The following is a 19,430-nucleotide window of genomic DNA, read 5'->3' as shown; positions in this document are numbered from 1 at the left end:
TTTCACGATTATTTAGTGCAAACTCAGCTAAGGGTAAGTATTCCTTCCATTTGTCCTGAGAACCTGCAACAAAACATCTTAAAAACTGTTCCAATGACTGGTTTACTCTCAGTTTGGCCATTAGACCGAGGATGGAACGCTGAGGAAAAAGACAAGGATATACCCAGACGCCCACAGAACTCTCTCCAGAACTTAGATACAAACTGTACCCCCCTATCAGAAACAATATTTTCGGGAACCCCATGCAGGTGGAGAATATGATTAATGAATAGAGAAGCCAAGCTACGTGCAGTACGGAGATTACTAAGAGGGATTAGGTGACACATCTTAGAGAATCTATCGATGACCACCCAAATCACTGTTCTACCCTTGGAGACTGGTAGATCAGTTATGAAATCCATAGAGATGTGGGTCCAGGGTTTGGTAGGTACTGGTAAAGGTTGAAGAAGTCCCTCCGGCAACCTACGAGACACCTTTGACCTAGCACAGACCTCACATGCATCCACAAATAATTTTGTATCTCCGGCCCAAGATGGCCACCAATAATGACGAGCTAAAAGATATCTGGTTCCAGAGATGCCTGGATGACCCGCTAATACAGAGCAGTGAGTCTCTTCAAGAACTCTGAGACGAAGATTTGGGGGAACGAAGAGTTTGTTTTCTGGGGTGTTTCTAGGGGCCATGGCTTGTGAGTCTATCACTTGAGCAGCCAGATCGGGCTGTAAAATGGTCACCACTACCCCAGGAGATAAAATAGTTTCGGGGTTCTCTGTGGGAGTACTACTGATGTCAAAACTATGTGATAAAGCGTCAGCTTTTACATTCTTGGAGCCAGGTCTGAAGGTTACCTCAAAATCAAATTGTGTGAAAGAGCGCCCATCTGGCCTGCCGAGGGGTAAGACGTTTAGCTTTATCTAGATAAACAAGATTCTTGTCATCAGTCAATACCTTAATCTTGTGCTTGGCCCCTTCTAAAAAATGCCTCCATTCGTCAAAGGCCCATTTTATGGCAAGAAGTTCTCTATTGCCTATGTCATAGTTACATTCAGCTCTAGAGAACTTTCTAGAAAAATAGGCTATGGGTTTGAGCCTTGTGAGAGAACAGCTCCCACCCCCACCTCTGAGGCATCCACCTCAACAATGAAGGGTTGCTCAAAGTCTGGTTGAACCAATACTGGAGCCACAGAAAAACACCCTTTAAGTTTGTCGAATGCCAGAACAGCTTCAGGAGTCCAGTTTACCAAATCCGCTCCCTTTCTAGTCATATCAGTTAGAGGTTTGGCAATTACAGAGAAACCCTGAATAAACTTCCTATAATAATTAGCGAATCCCAAAAATCTCTGTAACACCTTGAGACTGTTGGGACGCTCCCACCTTTTAATGGCTGCTACTTTAAGGGGATCCATTTCAAAAGAATTGGAGGTGATTTTGTATCCCAAGAATGAGATCTCCTGAACACCGAATTGGCACTTCGACAACTTAGCGAACAAATGGTTTAATCTCAGTAGTTCCATAACTTTACGCACATGTTATATGTGGGACGACCAATCAGGAGAGTAAATCAGTATATCGTCCAAATACACCACTAAGAACCGACCTAAGTACTCACGAAATACGTCATTCACAAAGTGTTGGAACACGGCAGGGGCATTGCATAGCCCAAAGGGCATTACAAGATATTCGAAGTGTCCCTCAGGGGTATTAAATGCGGTCTTCCACTCATCCCCTTCCTTTATCCTGATCAGATTATAGGCTCCACGCAGATCAATCTTGGAAAACCATTGAGCCCCTACAATCTGATTAAACAAATCCGGAATCAATGGAAGAGGATGTTGGTTTTTAATAGTGATTTTATTTAATTCCCTATAATCAATGCAGGGACGTAGACCGCCATCTTTCTTACCAACAAAGAAAAATCCTGCCCCTAGTGGAGAGCAGGAAGGACGAATGTGACCTTTGCGTAAACTATCCTTGATATATTCACGCATAGCCTCCCTTTCTGTCCTAGATAAATTAAACATCCGACCTTTAGGATATCTAGACTCAGGAATTAAATCAATGGCACAATCGTATGGGCGATGAGGAGGTAATTCGTCCACTGATCTTTCGTCAAACACATCAGCAAAATCAGATAGGAATTCGGGGATCTCCCCTTCCAATGAAGAACATTCAGTTTGATGCAAAGAAATACAATGGGAAGCACATCCCGGTCCCCATTGAATGAGTTCCCTGTTTGACCAATCAAACACCGGGTTATGCTGAGTCAACCAGGGCAACCCCAAAATAATGTCTGAGGACAAATTATCCATAACCAAAAAATCAAGGAACTCAGAATGAATAGAGCCTACTTTTACCTCAAGATGGGGGGTGATATATCTCACCTTACCCTGCGCCAGTGGTGTAAAATCCGCCCCAGTGATACTCAGCGGGCACTTAAGCTGAAGCGGACATACCCCCAGACCAAAAACCAGAATTAATAAAATTAGCAGATGCCCCAGAATCGATATGGGACGATCCTGAAATACTTCTTTCCCCTAAAGAAAGAGTAATAGGCACCATCAATTTATTCTTACTATCGAGCGGTACCTGTGCGCCTGAATGACCCCCTCGATAGTCACTCAGGCGCTGGAGTTTTCCGGCGGTGATCCAGGCCTGGAGGTACACTCCCGAACACGATGTCCAGCTTTGCCACAGTATAGGCACAGATTGTGCTGCAATCGATAGGCTCGCCTTGTCCTCGCATCAGTGGCTCCAATCTGCATGGGTTCTTCTTGGGGTAATGACAGAGAAGGAGCAGGTTTAGGAGGAGAAAAGATAGAGGATGAGGATTTACAAGGACCAGTGGTTAACTTCTCTCTACGTCTCTCCCGCATGCGCCTATCTACCCTTATAGCTAATGTCATGGTCTCCTCTAAGGACTCAGGAGGCGGATAAGCCACTAATAGATCTTTTAATTGATCAGAGAGACCTACACGGAATTGGTACCGTAGTGCAGAGTCATTCCAACCGGATGGGATACACCACTGGCGAAATTCTGCACAATAGTCCTCCACTGGTCTCTTTCCCTGTTGTAGTGAGGTTAGTTGGCGCTCGGCCACTGCAGTCCTATCAGGGTCGTCATATAGCAGGCCAAGAGCTGAAAAAAAATAATCAACAGAACTTAGCTCAATGGCGTTGGGAGGTATGGAAAATGCCCATTCTTGTGGTGGTCCTTGCAGAAGGAACATGATTATTCCCACCTTTTGGTTCTCGTCCCCAGAGGAGCGTGGACGTAACCGAAAAAATAATTTACATCCCTCCCTGAAGGTCCAAAAATCATTTCTATCCCCTTTAAACTTTTCCGGGAGATGTACAGGTGGATCGGGCGGAGAAGGGGTCGTCATAGTCACTTGACGGGGAGCAGCCTCCTGTTCCTGAACACGTTCCGCAAGTCCTTGGACCAACGTGTTCAGGTTCTGCATCTGCTCTACCAATGTCTTAAAGGGATCCATAATAACCCTCGGGAGACGTATATATATATAATTTTAAGCTGGCTATTCTGTCACGACAGGCAGGTGAAGACAAGACATGAGACAGTGGGCCCTGAATCTGACCCCACCCACTGTCACCTGCCTACTTGCCTCGGTCGACCCTAAGCGGTCGCGGACAACCACGAAGACAATCCCTATGCTGAATACGTGCAGAACATAAAACGCAGACAGACAGACAAACACAATGGGAGGTCAAGTAGCCAAGACAGAAACCGAACGAGCAACGCAGTACCAAATCAGGAAGAAGCGGGTAGTCAGGGGGCAGGCAGAAGGTCAGAATCCAGGCAAGGCAATATAGAAGGAATAGGGCAGAATACAGGGAACTGGGGAGCTGGGATCAGTACAACTAATAGCCAGCAAAGAGAGCTGGCAGTGATTACACTTTATACTGGGTCAGGAGGATGGACCAGCACACCATTGGTCCGACCCCCTAATCCCAGATACCTAGCAGCTGGTCTGCTACAGACTGAGTGGCGGAGCGATCTGCCCCTCAGCCTGAGCCTGATGCCGTTCAGCTGGTTACCAGGGACGCCGTTGGGTCTCTGTGACGCCACCCGGCTCGGAACCCGGGACCGAGGAGGACGCCGCAGGAGCCCTGGCAGGTGAGTTCCTAACATCTCTACTGCAAGTTACTAAGTTTCCTAAGGGGGTCGCCCCAACGGTTGGCTCTACTCACAAAGCGGGGCCTACATCACTAGATCTGTGTCACTCTGTGCCCATAGACAGCATTAAGCAGGAGTTCATACCTGTAGGTGTCTCTTTTCTAAAACCCTGACAGCTGAAATTCCAAGGATCTTGACAGGGTCCCAGTACCCCGAGCTAGCCATAAGTTCACCAGCCACCACCCCACTACTACCTCCAAGTCACTACAACCAAGGCCAAGTCTATTCCAAGTAACTATTGTATTCAGAGACTGTGTCGGGTGTTTCTCTCTATATTGCTCTTCTCTGCCAGCCAACCAGCTGTAATTCGTACAAGCGTCCGTTTTCTGCTAAAGATTCAACTGTACATAGACAGAATATTCTTCTAACACAACTGAGGAGGAGCAATCATCATAGTATTATATACAGCCGCTCTAAGCCTGTGCTCACATACAGTAGTATCACAGTATTATATACAGCCGCTCTAAGCCTGTGCTCACATACAGTAGTATCATAGTATTATATACAGCCGCTCTAAGCCTGTGCTCACATACAGTAGTATCATAGTATTATATACAGCCGCTCTAAGCCTGTGCTCACATACAGTAGTATCATAGTATTATATACAGCCGCTCTAAGCCTGTGCTCACATACAGCAGTATCATAGTATTATATACGGCCGCTCTAAGCCTGTGCTCACATACAGTAGCATCATAGTATTATATACAGCCGCTCTAAGCCTGTGCTCACATACAGTAGTATCATAGTATTACAGTATGATAGCAGTATTAGAGAGTACTAGCTGCAGGAGGACAGAACACACAGCTAGGCCTGAGCCTGCAGGAGGACAGAACACGCAGCTAGGCCTGAGCCTGCAGGAGGAAAGAACACGCAGCTAGGCCTGAGCCTGCAGGAGGACAGAACACATAGCTAGGCCTGAGCCTGCAGGAGGACAGAACACATAGCTAGGCCTGAGCCTGCAGGAGGACAGAACACACAGCTAGGCCTGAGCCTGCAGGAGGACAGAACACACAGCTAGGCCTGAGCCTGCAGGAGGACAGAACACACAGCTAGGCCTGAGCCTGCAGGAGGACAGAACACATAGCTAGGCCTGAGCCTGCAGGAGGACAGAACACATAGCTAGGCCTGAGCCTGCAGGAGGACAGAACACACAGCTAGGCCTGAGCCTGCAGGAGGACAGAACACACAGCTAGGCCTGAGCCTGCAGGAGGACAGAACACACAGCTGAGCCTGCAGGAGGACAGAACACACAGCTAGGCCTGAGCCTGCAGGAGGACAGAACACACAGCTAGGCCTGAGCCTGCAGGAGGACAGAACACACAGCTAGGCCTGAGCCTGCAGGAGGACAGAACACATAGCTAGGCCTGAGCCTGCAGGGGGACAGAACACACAGCTAGGCCTGAGCCTGCAGGAGGACAGAACACGCAGCTAGGCCTGAGCCTGCAGGAGGACAGAACACATAGCTAGGCCTGAGCCTGCAGGAGGACAGAATACACAACTGAGCCTGCAGGAGGACAGAACACGCAGCTAGGCCTGAGCCTGCAGGAGGACAGAATACACAACTGAGCCTGCAGGAGGACAGAACACACAGCTAGGCCTGAGCCTGCAGGAGGACAGAACACACAGCTAGGCCTGAGCCTGCAGGAGGACAGAACACACAGCTAGGCCTGAGCCTGCAGGAGGACAGAATACACAACTGAGCCTGCAGGAGGACAGAACACACAGCTAGGCCTGAGCCTGCAGGAGGACAGAACACACAGCTAGGCCTGAGCCTGCAGGAGGACAGAACACACAGCTAGGCCTGAGCCTGCAGGAGGACAGAACACACAGCTAGGCCTGAGCCTGCAGGAGGACAGAACACACAGCTAGGCCTGAGCCTGCAGGAGGACAGAACACACAGCTAGGCCTGAGCCTGCAGGAGGACAGAACACACAGCTAGGCCTGAGCCTGCAGGGGGACAGAACACACAGCTAGGCCTGAGCCTGCAGGAGGACAGAACACACAGCTAGGCCTGAGCCTGCAGGAGGACAGAACACACAGCTAGGCCTGAGCCTGCAGGAGGACAGAATACACAACTGAGCCTGCAGGAGGACAGAACACGCAGCTAGGCCTGAGCCTGCAGGAGGACAGAACACGCAGCTAGGCCTGAGCCTGCAGGAGGACAGAATACACAACTGAGCCTGCAGGAGGACAGAACACACAGCTAGGCCTGAGCCTGCAGGAGGACAGAACACATAGCTAGGCCTGAGCCTGCAGGAGGACAGAACACACAGCTAGGCCTGAGCCTGCAGGAGGACAGAACACACAGCTAGGCCTGAGCCTGCAGGAGGACAGAATACACAACTGAGCCTGCAGGAGGACAGAACACACAGCTAGGCCTGAGCCTGCAGAAGGACAGAACACATAGCTAGGCCTGAGCCTGCAGGAGGACAGAACACACAGCTAGGCCTGAGCCTGCAGGAGGACAGAACACACAGCTAGGCCTGAGCCTGCAGGAGGACAGAACACACAGCTAGGCCTGAGCCTGCAGGAGGACAGAACACACAGCTAGGCCTGAGCCTGCAGGAGGACAGAACACACAGCTAGGCCTGAGCCTGCAGGAGGACAGAACACACAGCTAGGCCTGAGCCTGCAGGAGGACAGAACACACAGCTAGGCCTGAGCCTGCAGGAGGACAGAACACACAGCTAGGCCTGAGCCTGCAGGGGGACAGAACACACAGCTAGGCCTGAGCCTGCAGGAGGACAGAACACACAGCTAGGCCTGAGCCTGCAGGAGGACAGAACACACAGCTAGGCCTGAGCCTGCAGAAGGACAGAACACACAGCTAGGCCTGAGCCTGCAGGAGGACAGAACACACACCTGAGCCTGCAGGAGGACAGAACACACAGCTAGGCCTGAGCCTGCAGAAGGACAGAACACACAGCTAGGCCTGAGCCTGCAGGAGGACAGAACACACAGCTAGGCCTGAGCCTGCAGGAGGACAGAACACACAGCTAGGCCTGAGCCTGCAGGAGGACAGAACACACAGCTAGGCCTGAGCCTGCAGGAGGACAGAACACACAGCTAGGCCTGAGCCTGCAGGAGGACAGAACACACAGCTAGGCCTGAGCCTGCAGAAGGACAGAACACACAGCTAGGCCTGAGCCTGCAGGAGGACAGAACACACAGCTAGGCCTGAGCCTGCAGGAGGACAGAACACACAGCTAGGCCTGAGCCTGCAGAAGGACAGAACACACAGCTAGGCCTGAGCCTGCAGGAGGACAGAACACACAGCTAGGCCTGAGCCTGCAGGAGGACAGAACACACAGCTAGGCCTGAGCCTGCAGGAGGACAGAACACGCAGCTAGGCCTGAGCCTGCAGGAGGACAGAACACACACCTGAGCCTGCAGGAGGACAGAACACACAGCTAGGCCTGAGCCTGCAGGAGGACAGAACACATAGCTAGGCCTGAGCCTGCAGGGGGACAGAACACGCAGCTAGGCCTGAGCCTGCAGGAGGACAGAACACACACCTGAGCCTGCAGGAGGACAGAACACACATGGAGTCCAGGGTCTTGGGGCCCTTTTACACGGAAAGATTATCTGACAGATTATCTGCCAAAGATTTGAAGCCAAAGCCAGGAATGGACTATAAACAAAGATCAGGTAATAAAGGAAAGCCTGAGATTTCTCCTCTTTTCAAATCCATTCCTGGTTTTGGCTTCAAATCTTTGGCAGATAATCTTTCCGTGTAAAAGGGCCCTTATTGGTGGCTCAATTAAGTCTTTAAGTTTTCCCATCTGTCCTATCATTACAGGAAGAGAGAATCTCCCCATTATGTGCTGCTGCCCAGAGGTAAGGGTATGTATGGTATATGCTGTATACTGTATGTTATATGCTTTATAGTGTACGCTATATACTGTATGCTATATGGTATATAGTGTATGCTATGTACTGTGTGTTCTGTATACTGTATGTTATATGCTGTATACTATATGCTGTATACTGTACGTTCTGTATGCTATATGATGTATACTGTATGTTCTGTATGCTATATGCTGTATACTATATGATGTATACTGTATGTTCTGTATGCTATATGATGTATACTGTATGTTCTGTATACTGTACGTTCTGTATGCTATATGATGTATACTGTATGTTCTGTATGCTATATGCTGTATACTATATGATGTATACTGTATGTTCTGTATACTGTACGTTCTGTATGCTATATGCTGTATACTATATGATGTATACTGTATGTTCTGTATACTGTACGTTCTGTATGCTATATGATGTATACTGTATGTTCTGTATACTGTATGCTATATGCTGTATGTTATATGATGTATACTGTACGTTCTGTATGCTATATGATGTATACTATATGTTCTGTATGCTATATGCTGTATACTATAGGATGTATACTGTACGTTCTGTATGCTATATGCTGTATACTGTACGTTCTGTATGCTATATGATGTATACTGTATGTTCTGTATGCTATATGCTGTATACTATATGATGTATACTGTACGTTCTGTATGCTATATGATGTATACTGTATGTTCTGTATACTGTACGTTCTGTATGCTATATGCTGTATGTTATATGATGTATACTGTACGTTCTGTATGCTATATGATGTATACTGTATGTTCTGTATGCTATATGATGTATACTATAGGATGTATACTGTATGTTCTGTATGCTATATGATGTATACTATAGGATGTATACTGTACGTTCTGTATGCTATATGTTGTATACTATATGATGTATACAGTATGTTCTGTATGCTATATGATGTATACTATATGATGTATACAGTATGTTCTGTATGCTATATGCTGTATACTATATGATGTATACAGTATGTTCTGTATGCTATATGATGTATACTGTATGTTCTGTATACTGTACGTTCTGTATGCTATATGATGTATACAGTATGTTCTGTATGCTATATGATGTATACTATATGATGTATACTGTACGTTCTGTATGCTATATGATGTATACAGTATGTTCTGTATGCTGTATACTATATGATGTATACAGTATGTTGTACGTTGTAAACATCGATGTAAAGGGTAAAATCTACAGTCACAAATCTCCCCAGCAATAGACGGAGGCACCTGGAGAGCGGCCACCTCTATATATAACCCTGTCCTGGAGGTCACTCACCTGCTCCACTCTGCCTGCCGCCCACCCACTGGTCGTTGACTAATATCTGAGGCTACAGGGGTCCTGCTGTATGGACAAGAGTGTGGTCACCTATAGACAGCCGAGGACAGGAGTGTGGTCACCTATAGACAGCCGAGGACTGTGGTCACCTATAGACAGCCGAGGACAGGAGTGTGGTCACCTATAGGCAGCCGAGGACAGGAGTGTGGTCACCTATAGACAGCCGAGGACAGGAGTGTGGTCACCTATAGACAGCCGAGGACAGGAGTGTGGTCACCTATAGACAGCCGAGGACAGGACTGTGGTCACCTATAGACAGCCGAGGACAGGAGTGTGGTCACCTATAGACAGCCGAGGACAGGAGTGTGGTCACCTATAGACAGCCGAGGACAGGAGTGTGGTCACCTATAGGCAGCCGAGGACAGGAGAGTGGTCACCTATAGACAGCCGAGGACAGGAGTGTGGTCACTTATAGACAGCCGAGGACAGGAGTGTGGTCACCTATAGACAGCAGAGGACAGGAGTGTGGTCACCTATAGACAGCCGAGGACAGGAGTGTGGTCACCTATAGACAGCCGAGGACAGGAGTGTGGTCACCTATAGACAGCAGAGGACAGGAGTGTGGTCACCTATAGACAGCCGAGGACAGGAGTGTGGTCACCTATAGACAGCCGAGGACAGGAGTGTGGTCACCTATAGGCAGCCGAGGACAGGAGTGTGGTCACCTATAGACAGCCGAGGACAGGAGTGTGGTCACCTATAGACAGCAGAGGACAGGAGTGTGGTCACCTATAGACAGCCGAGGACAGGAGTGTGGTCACCTATAGACAGCCGAGGACAGGAGTGTGGTCACCTATAGACAGCAGAGGACAGGAGTGTGGTCACCTATAGACAGCCGAGGACAGGAGTGTGGTCACCTATAGACAGCCGAGGACAGGAGTGTGGTCACCTATAGACAGCCGAGGACAGGAGTGTGGTCACCTATAGACAGCCGAGGACAGGAGTGTGGTCACCTATAGACAGCCGAGGACAGGAGTGTGGTCACCTATAGACAGCCGAGGACAGGAGTGTGGTCACCTATAGACAGCCGAGGACAGGAGTGTGGTCACCTATAGACAGCCGAGGACAGGAGTGTGGTCACCTATAGACAGCCGAGGACAGGAGTGTGGTCACCTATAGACAGCCGAGGACAGGAGTGTGGTCACCTATAGACAGCCGAGGACAGGAGTGTGGTCACGTATAGACAGCCGAGGACAGGAGTGTGGTCACCTATAGACAGTAGAGGATAGGAGGGTGATCACTGTTTATACCTCTTGGTCCGCTCATCTTTTTACCCTTGGGTGGTGATCACTGTTTAACCCCTTTGCCTCCTGATCCTTGGACCCTTGGGTGGTGATCACTCTTTATACCTTTTGGACCGCTCATCCTTGGACCCTTGGTTGGTGATCATTGTTTATACCTCTTGGGCCCCTGGGTGGGGATCACTGTTTATACCTCTTGGCCTCCTCATCCTTGGACCCTTGGGTGATGATCACTGTTTATACCTCTTGGCCTCCTCATCCTTGGACCCTTGGGTGATGATCACTGTTTATACCTCTTGGCCTCCTCATCCTTGGACCCTTGGGTGATGATCACTGTTTATACCTCTTGGCCTGCTCATCCTTTGACCCTTGGGTGGTCATCACTGTTTATACCTCTTGGTCCGCTCATCCCTTGACCTCCAGCATTGACACCTGTTGGACCATTCCTGATACCTTCTGATTTCCCACCCTTTGCGGCAGTAGCAGCTATGAGGGTCCTGGACTGTGTTAGTTTTGAGGGGCCGCTGATCATGGTTATTGTTCCCTCATAGTCTCCTGACCTCTGTCCCTTCCAGCTGTACAAACACTTCACCACAAGGCTACCCCCCCGGACCCTGCTCTCACATCTCCAGACATTCGCCAGCTTCTCTATAAATAGTCACGTTTTATAGGATTCCGACATCAAGTTTTCTGCAATGATTCCACAGATATAGATCAGCGAGTCGGAGACTTCTGGAAGGGAACAATTCTGCCCATGAACCAAGTTCCCAGCACATGTCGGATTGTGTACGTTCAGACGTCCTAAGATGTGACCAGCACCACCAGGAATGGTTGTGTGATGTCTCACAAGCACCAAGTGCAGATCACGATCCCATGATCAGAGGTCCATGAGCCCAGAAACCTCACGGCTGGTCACATGACCCCCCCCCCCCCCCATATATATTATCCATAATGTGCCAGTCACAATATAGAGAGAAGGGTTCAGCCTGACCTCCCCCACCTGATGTCACATGACTCCCCCCTATATTATATATATATATATATATATATATATATATATATATATATATATATATATATATATATTATACATGACATGGCGGTCACTATATACTGTGTAAGGTTCAGTCTTGTGGTATGACACATCACTTTTACAAGGTTAATAGTCAAATCATGAGAAAATATATTGATCGTCTCTTCTCTGCACACAGATAATCTATCTCCTCCTCACAGACCCCCTGCTCTCAGAGTATGGAGGTATTATACAGTCAGTGTATGGGGGTATTATACAGTCAGTGTATGGGGGTATTATACAGTCAGTGTATGGAGGTATTATACAGTCAGTGTATGGGGGGTATTATACAGTCAGTGTATGGGGAGGTATTATACAGTCAGTGTATGGGGGGGGTATTATACAGTCAGTGTATGGAGGTATTATACAGTCAGTGTATGGGGAGGTATTATACAGTCAGTGTATGGGGGGTATTATACAGTCAGTGTATGGGGGTATTATACAGTCAGTGTATGGGAGGTATTATACAGTCAGTATATGGGGGTATTATACAGTCAGTGTATGGAGGTATACAGTCAGTGTTTGGGAGGTATTATACAGTCAGTGTATGGGGGGGTATTATACAGTCGGTGTATGGGGGGTATTATATAGTCGGTGTATGGGAGGGCATTATACAGTCAGTGTATGGGGGTATTATACAGTCAGTGTATGGAGGTATACAGTCAGTGTTTGGGAGGTATTATACAGTCAGTGTATGGGGAGGTATTATACAGTCAGTGTATGGGGAGGTATTATACAGTCAGTGTATGGGGGGTATTATACATTCAGTGTATGGGGGGATATTATACAGTCAGTGTATGGGAGGTATTATACAGTCAGTGTATGGGGGGTATTATACAGTCAGTGTATGGGGGGGTATTATACAGTCAGTGTATGGGGGGGTATTATACAGTCAGTGTATGGAGGGATATTATACAGTCAGTGTATGGGGGGTATTATACAGTCAGTGTATGGGGGGTATTATACAGTCAGTGTATGGGGGATATTATACAGTCAGTGTATGGGGGATATTATACAGTCAGTGTATGGGAGGTATTATACAGTCAGTGTATGGGGGGTATTATACAGTCAGTGTATGGAGGTATTATACAGTCAGTGTATGGGGAGGTATTATACAGTCAGTGTATGGGGGTATTATACAGTCAGTGTATGGGGGGATATTATACAGTCAGTGTATGGGAGGTATTATACAGTCAGTGTATGGGAGGTATTATACAGTCAGTGTATGGGGGGGTATTATACAGTCAGTGTATTGGGGGGTATTATACAGTCAGTGTATGGGGGGATATTATACAGTCAGTGTATGGGGGGTATTATACAGTCAGTGTATGGGGGGTATTAAACAGTCAGTGTATGGGGGATATTATACAGTCAGTGTATGGGGGATATTATACAGTCAGTGTATGGGAGGTATTATACAGTCAGTGTATGGGGGGTATTATACAGTCAGTGTATGGGAGGGTATTACACAGTCAGTGTATGGGGGGATATTATACAGTCAGTGTATGGGAGGTATTATACAGTCAGTGTATGGGGGTATTATACAGTCAGTGTATGGGGAGGTATTATACAGTCAGTGTATGGGAGGTATTATACAGTCAGTGTATGGGAGGGTATTATACAGTCAGTGTATGGGGGGATATTATACAGTCAGTGTATGGGAGGTATTATACAGTCAGTGTATGGGGAGGTATTATACAGTCAGTGTATGGGGGGGTATTATACAGTCAGTGTATGGAGGGTATTATACGGTCAGTGTATGGGAGGGTATTATACAGTCAGTGTATGGGAGGTATTATACAGTCAGTGTATGGGGGTATTATACAGTCAGTGTATGGGGAGGTATTATACAGTCAGTGTATGGGAGGTATTATACAGTCAGTGTATAGGGGGTATTATACAGTCAGTGTATGGAGGGTATTATACAGTCAGTGTATGGGGGGTATTATACAGTCAGTGTATGGGGGTATTATACAGTCAGTGTATGGGGGGGTATTATACAGTCAGTGTATGGGGGGGTATTATACAGTCAGTGTATGGGGGTATTATACAGTCAGTGTATGGAGGTATTATACAGTCAGTGTATGGGAGGTATTATACGGTCAGTGTATGGGGGGATATTATACAGTCAGTGTATGGAGGTAATACAGTCGGTGTATGGGGGGGTATTATACAGTCAGTGTATGGGGGTATTATACGGTCAGTGTATGGGGGGATATTATACAGTCAGTGTATGGAGGAAATACAGTCGGTGTATGGGGGGGTATTATACAGTCAGTGTATGGGGGTATTATACGGTCAGTGTATGGGGGGGTATTATACAGTCAGTGTATGGGGGTATTATACAGTCAGTGTATGGGGGTATTATACAGTCAGTGTATGGAGGTATTATACAGTCAGTGTATGGAGGGTATTATACGGTCAGTGTATGGGAGGTATTATACGGTCAGTGTATGGGGGGATATTATACAGTCAGTGTATGGAGGTATTATACAGTCAGTGTATGGGAGGTATTATACAGTCAGTGTATGGGAGGTATTATACAGTCAGTGTATGGGGGTATTATACAGTCAGTGTATGGGGGATTATTATACAGTCAGTGTATGGGAGGTATTATACAGTCAGTGTATGGGGGATATTATACAGTCAGTGTATGGGGGGGTATTATACGGTCAGTGTATGGGGGTATTATACAGTCAGTGTATGGGGGTATTATCAATCAGTGTATGGGGGTATTATACAGTCAGTGTATGGGGGGTATTATACAGTCAGAGTATGGAGGGTATTATACAGTCAGTGTATGGGGGTATTATCAATCAGTGTATGGAGGTATTATACAGTCAGTATATGGGGGTATTATACAGTGAGTGTATGGGGGGGTATTATACGGTCAGTGTATGGGGGTATTATACAGTCAGTGTATGGGGGGGTATTATACAGTCAGTGTATGGGGGTATTATACAGTCAGTGTATGGGGGGTATTATACAGTCAGAGTATGGAGGGTATTATACAGTCAGTGTATGGGGGTATTATACAGTCAGTGTATGGGGGGTATTATACGGTCAGTGTATGGGGGTATTATACGGTCAGTGTATGGGAGGTATTATACAGTCAGTGTATGGGAGGTATTATACAGTCAGTGTATGGAGGGTATTATACAGTCAGTGTATGGGGGGGTATTATACAGTCAGTGTATGGGGGGTATTATATACAGTGAGTGTATGGGGGTATTATACAGTCAGTGTATGGGGGGTATTATACAGTCAGAGTATGGAGGGTATTATACAGTCAGTGTATGGAGGGTATTATACAGTCAGTGTATGGGGGGTATTATATACAGTGAGTGTATGGGGGTATTATACAGTCAGTGTATGGAGGTATTATACAGTCAGTGTATGGGGGTATTATACAGTCAGAGTATGGAGGGTATTATACAGTCAGTGTATGGAGGGTATTATACAGTCAGTGTATGGGGGGTATTATATACAGTGAGTGTATGGGGGTATTATACAGTCAGTGTATGGGGGTATTATCATTCAGTGTATGGAGGTATTATACAGTCAGTATATGGGGGTATTATACAGTGAGTGTATGGGGGGGTATTATACGGTCAGTGTATGGAGGTATTATACAGTCAGTGTATGGGGGGTATTATACAGTCAGTGTATGGTGGGTATTATACAGTCGATGTATGGGAGGTATTATACAGTCAGTGTATGGGGGGGTATTATACAGTCAGTGTATGAAGGTATTATACAGTCAGTGTATGGGGGGTATTATACAGTCAGAGTATGGAGGGTATTATACAGTCAGTGTATGGGGGTATTATACAGTCAGTGTATGGGGGTATTATCAATCAGTGTATGGAGGTATTATACAGTCAGTATATGGGGGTATTATACAGTCAGTGTATGGGGGGGTATTATACAGTCAGTGTATGGAGGTATTATACAGTCAGTGTATGGGGGGTATTATACAGTCAGTGTATGGTGGGTATTATACAGTCGATGTATGGGAGGTATTATACAGTCAGTGTATGGGGGGGTATTATACAGTCAGTGTATGAAGGTATTATACAGTCAGTGTATGGGGGGTATTATACAGTCAGAGTATGGAGGGTATTATACAGTCAGTGTATGGGGGTATTATACAGTCAGTGTATGGGGGTATTATCAATCAGTGTATGGAGGTATTATACAGTCAGTATATGGGGGTATTATACAGTGAGTGTATGGGGGGGTATTATACAGTCAGTGTATGGAGGTATTATACAGTCAGTGTATGGGGGGTATTATACAGTCAGTGTATGGTGGGTATTATACAGTCGATGTATGGGAGGTATTATACAGTCAGTGTATGGGGGGGTATTATACAGTCAGTGTATGAAGGTATTATACAGTCAGTGTATAGGGGAATTATACAGTCAGTGTATGGGGGGTATTATACAGTCAGTGTATGGGGGGTGTTATACAGTCAGTGTATGGGGGTATTATACAGTCAGTGTATGGGGGGTATTATACAGTCAGTGTATGGAGGTATTATACAGTCAGTGTATGGGGGTATTATACAGTCAGTGTATGGGGGGGTATTATACAGTCAGTGTATGGGGGTATTATACAGTCAGTGTATGAAGGTATTATACAGTCAGTGTATGGGGGGTATTATACAGTCAGTGTATGGAAGTATTATACAGTCAGTGTATGGGGGGTATTATACAGTCAGTGTATGGTGGGTATTATACAGTCGATGTATGGGAGGTATTATACAGTCAGTGTATTGGGGGGTATTATACAGTCAGTGTATGGGGGGGTATTATACAGTCAGTGTATGAAGGTATTATACAGTCAGTGTATGGGGGGTATTATACAGTCAGTGTATGGGGGGTATTATACAGTCAGTGTATGGGGGGTATTATACAGTCGATGTATGGGAGGTATTATACAGTCAGTGTATTGGGGGGTATTATACAGTCAGTGTATTGGGGGGTATTATACAGTCAGTGTATGGGGGGGTATTATACAGTCAGTGTATGGGGCGGTATTAGTAAACATCAACTTTTGTATCTAAGCCCTTGATGTGTGATACTGTGTGCTGAGGCAGCGTATCTAAGCCTATGATGTGGTGCACCTGTAGACCGCTTACCTGGTGATGGTCCCTGGCTCTCCTCCTCCTGGTGGTGGGGCTCCTCACACCTCACTGGGGGCCCCAGCAGACAGGTGAGCAGCAGTAACAGGTATTGATCCTGGGGCCCCATATCCTGGTGTATCCGCTCCGCACTCTGGAACCTTCTCCCCCTCAGATGCTGAATGTTAATTATGTTGATAATTCTGATCCGGTCTTAATCTCACAGAGTCCAGTAATCTGGCGGCCTCCAGGCTGCTCGCTGACTGTCTCCTGGTTACTTCATGTGCAGTTGTCCCTCTGTGTGATCTGTGTCCAGCAGAGTCCGTTCAGTACATCGTCCCTGGAGCAGTGATTGGAGGAAGTGTGAGAGCGTGGGACTGTACCTCTGTGTATCAAAGTGTGTGAGAGTGTATCTGAGTGTGAGAGTGTATCAAAGTGTGCGAGAATGTATCTGACTGTGAGTGTATCTGAGTGTGAGAGTGTATCAAAGTGTGCGAGAATGTATCTGAGTGTGAGTGTATCAAAGTGTGTGAGAGTGTATCAAAGTGTGCGAGAGTGTATCTGAGTGGGAGAGTGTATCAAAGTGTGCGAGAGTGTATCTGACTGTGAGTGTATCAAAGTGTGTGAGAGTGTATCAAAGTGTGCGAGAGTGTATCTGAGTGGGAGAGTGTATCAAAGTGTGCGAGAGTGTATCTGACTGTGAGTGTATCAAAGTGTGTGAGAGTGTATCAAAGTGTGCGAGAGTGTATCTGAGTGTGAGAGTGTATCAAAGTGTGTGAGAGTGTATCTGAGTGTGAGAGTGTATCAAAGTGTGCGAGAGTGTATCTGAGTGTGAGAGTGTATCAAAGTGTGCGAGAGTGTATCTGAGTGTGAGAGTGTATCAAAGTGTGCGAGAATGTATCTGACTGAGTGTATCTGAGTGTGAGAGTGTATCAAAGTGTGCGAGAGTGTATCTGAGTGTGAGAGTGTATCAAAGTGTGCGAGAGTGTATCTGACTGTGAGAGTGTATCAAAGTGTGCGAGAATGTATCTGACTGTGAGTGTATCAAAGTGTGCGAGAGTGTATCTGAGTGTGCGAGAGTGTATCTGAGTGGGAGAGTGTATCAAAGTGTGCGAGAGTGTATCTGACTGTGAGTGTATCTTAAAGGGAATGTGTCACAAAGTTAAAAAAAAACATGAAAGTCTTAAAATTGAATGTGTTATTTTTTTGCTAATTTATATGTGCATTTTTTTATTTTTTACATGTAAGGAAATATGAAAAATTAACTATCTAATTTTCCATATTTCCCAGTGATGGCCACCAGGGGGAGCTCCAGGAGGAAAACTGCTGGTAAAAGTAACCTGATATACGGCTGTGCTGAAAAAAGAGGCTGTCTCTGCTCATTTGCTCTGACATCATCACCTCCCTCCTCTTTTCACAGGAGAACAAAGAGGGGGAAGGTGATATGTGTACTGCTGGGCAGCACCATTTTGTTGTTGTCTGCACAGAAGTACAAGTGTGTCCCTAGCTTTTCATAATACACCTCAGCTGCTGCAGAACCTCATAATACACCTCTGCTCAACCTGCTGCAGAACCAAATACAGTTCGCCTGCCCACACTCACCTTCCTCACTGCTCATAATACAGGAGAGTACAGGGTATTGCTCTCTGGTGTCAGCAGTGTCACACATTACACAGGTAGGGAAGATATATATGTATATATACACAGTGGTGCCTTGGATTACGAGCATAATTCGTTCCGGGACGGCGCTTGTAATCCAAATCCACTATTAAACCAAAGCAAATTTTCCCATAAGAAATCATAGAAATTCAGACAATTCAGACACCCCAAAAATAGTGATTTATTATTCTGAATAACATGGAAAACAGATGAAACAAACATTCAGAAACAGCAGCTGGATATGTGATATTATAAGTTACTGTACAGTAATAGAGAGGATGGGAAACACAAGGGCGGACAGAGACTGCAGGGAGCAGGGAGGAATGAGCAGGGCAGATGTGGGCACATACATGCAGCGCTCTCTGTCCGGGGAGAGAGGGGTTACAGCTATGGAGAGATTACCTCCACAGTCCTGTCCCCTGATGTAAGCCCCAGTTTGAAGGGGATCTGCTATGATTTGGAAGGTGATGGAGACTTCCTGAGTCAGAGTACAGGGCTGTAGACCCCGCTATGCAGACCATGTCCCTCCTCCACCCGCCCTCCCACCCAATACAGGGAGCTCTTACACCAAAGCAATGCTCTTACACCAAGTCACTATTAGTCCACTACTAACTAATCTACTACTAATTAATCTACTCTTAATCCAAGTTACTCTTATACCAAAGTATCACTATATATATATCTATATATATCTATATATATCTATATATATATATATATATATATATATATATATATATATATATATATATATATATACACATACATACACACAAGAGTATAGGCTATTGCTCTCTGGTGTCAGCAGTGTCACACATTACACAGGTAGGATATATATATATATATATATATATATATATATATATTACACACACACACACACACACACACACACACACACACACACAC

General features: G+C 46.2%; 1 protein-coding gene across 1 annotated transcript in view; it reads right to left on the bottom strand.

The window, feature by feature from the left end:
* Window positions 1-17,240, bottom strand: part of CA9 (carbonic anhydrase 9) — a 48,281-nt gene extending 31,041 nt beyond the window's left edge. The window contains exon 1 of the mRNA XM_069964889.1: window positions 16,881-17,240. Coding sequence (XP_069820990.1) covers window positions 16,881-16,992 — 112 coding nt within the window. The 5' untranslated portion in view covers window positions 16,993-17,240. The remainder of the gene's footprint in view (window positions 1-16,880) is intronic.
* Between the last annotated feature and the right edge of the window lie 2,190 nt (window positions 17,241-19,430).

This window comes from Dendropsophus ebraccatus, chromosome 3 (genome assembly GCF_027789765.1).
Source record: "Dendropsophus ebraccatus isolate aDenEbr1 chromosome 3, aDenEbr1.pat, whole genome shotgun sequence".
Lineage (NCBI taxonomy): Eukaryota > Metazoa > Chordata > Amphibia > Anura > Hylidae > Dendropsophus > Dendropsophus ebraccatus.
Note: the sequence above shows the minus strand (reverse complement) of the source record. Positions and strands in the feature narration are given on the sequence as shown.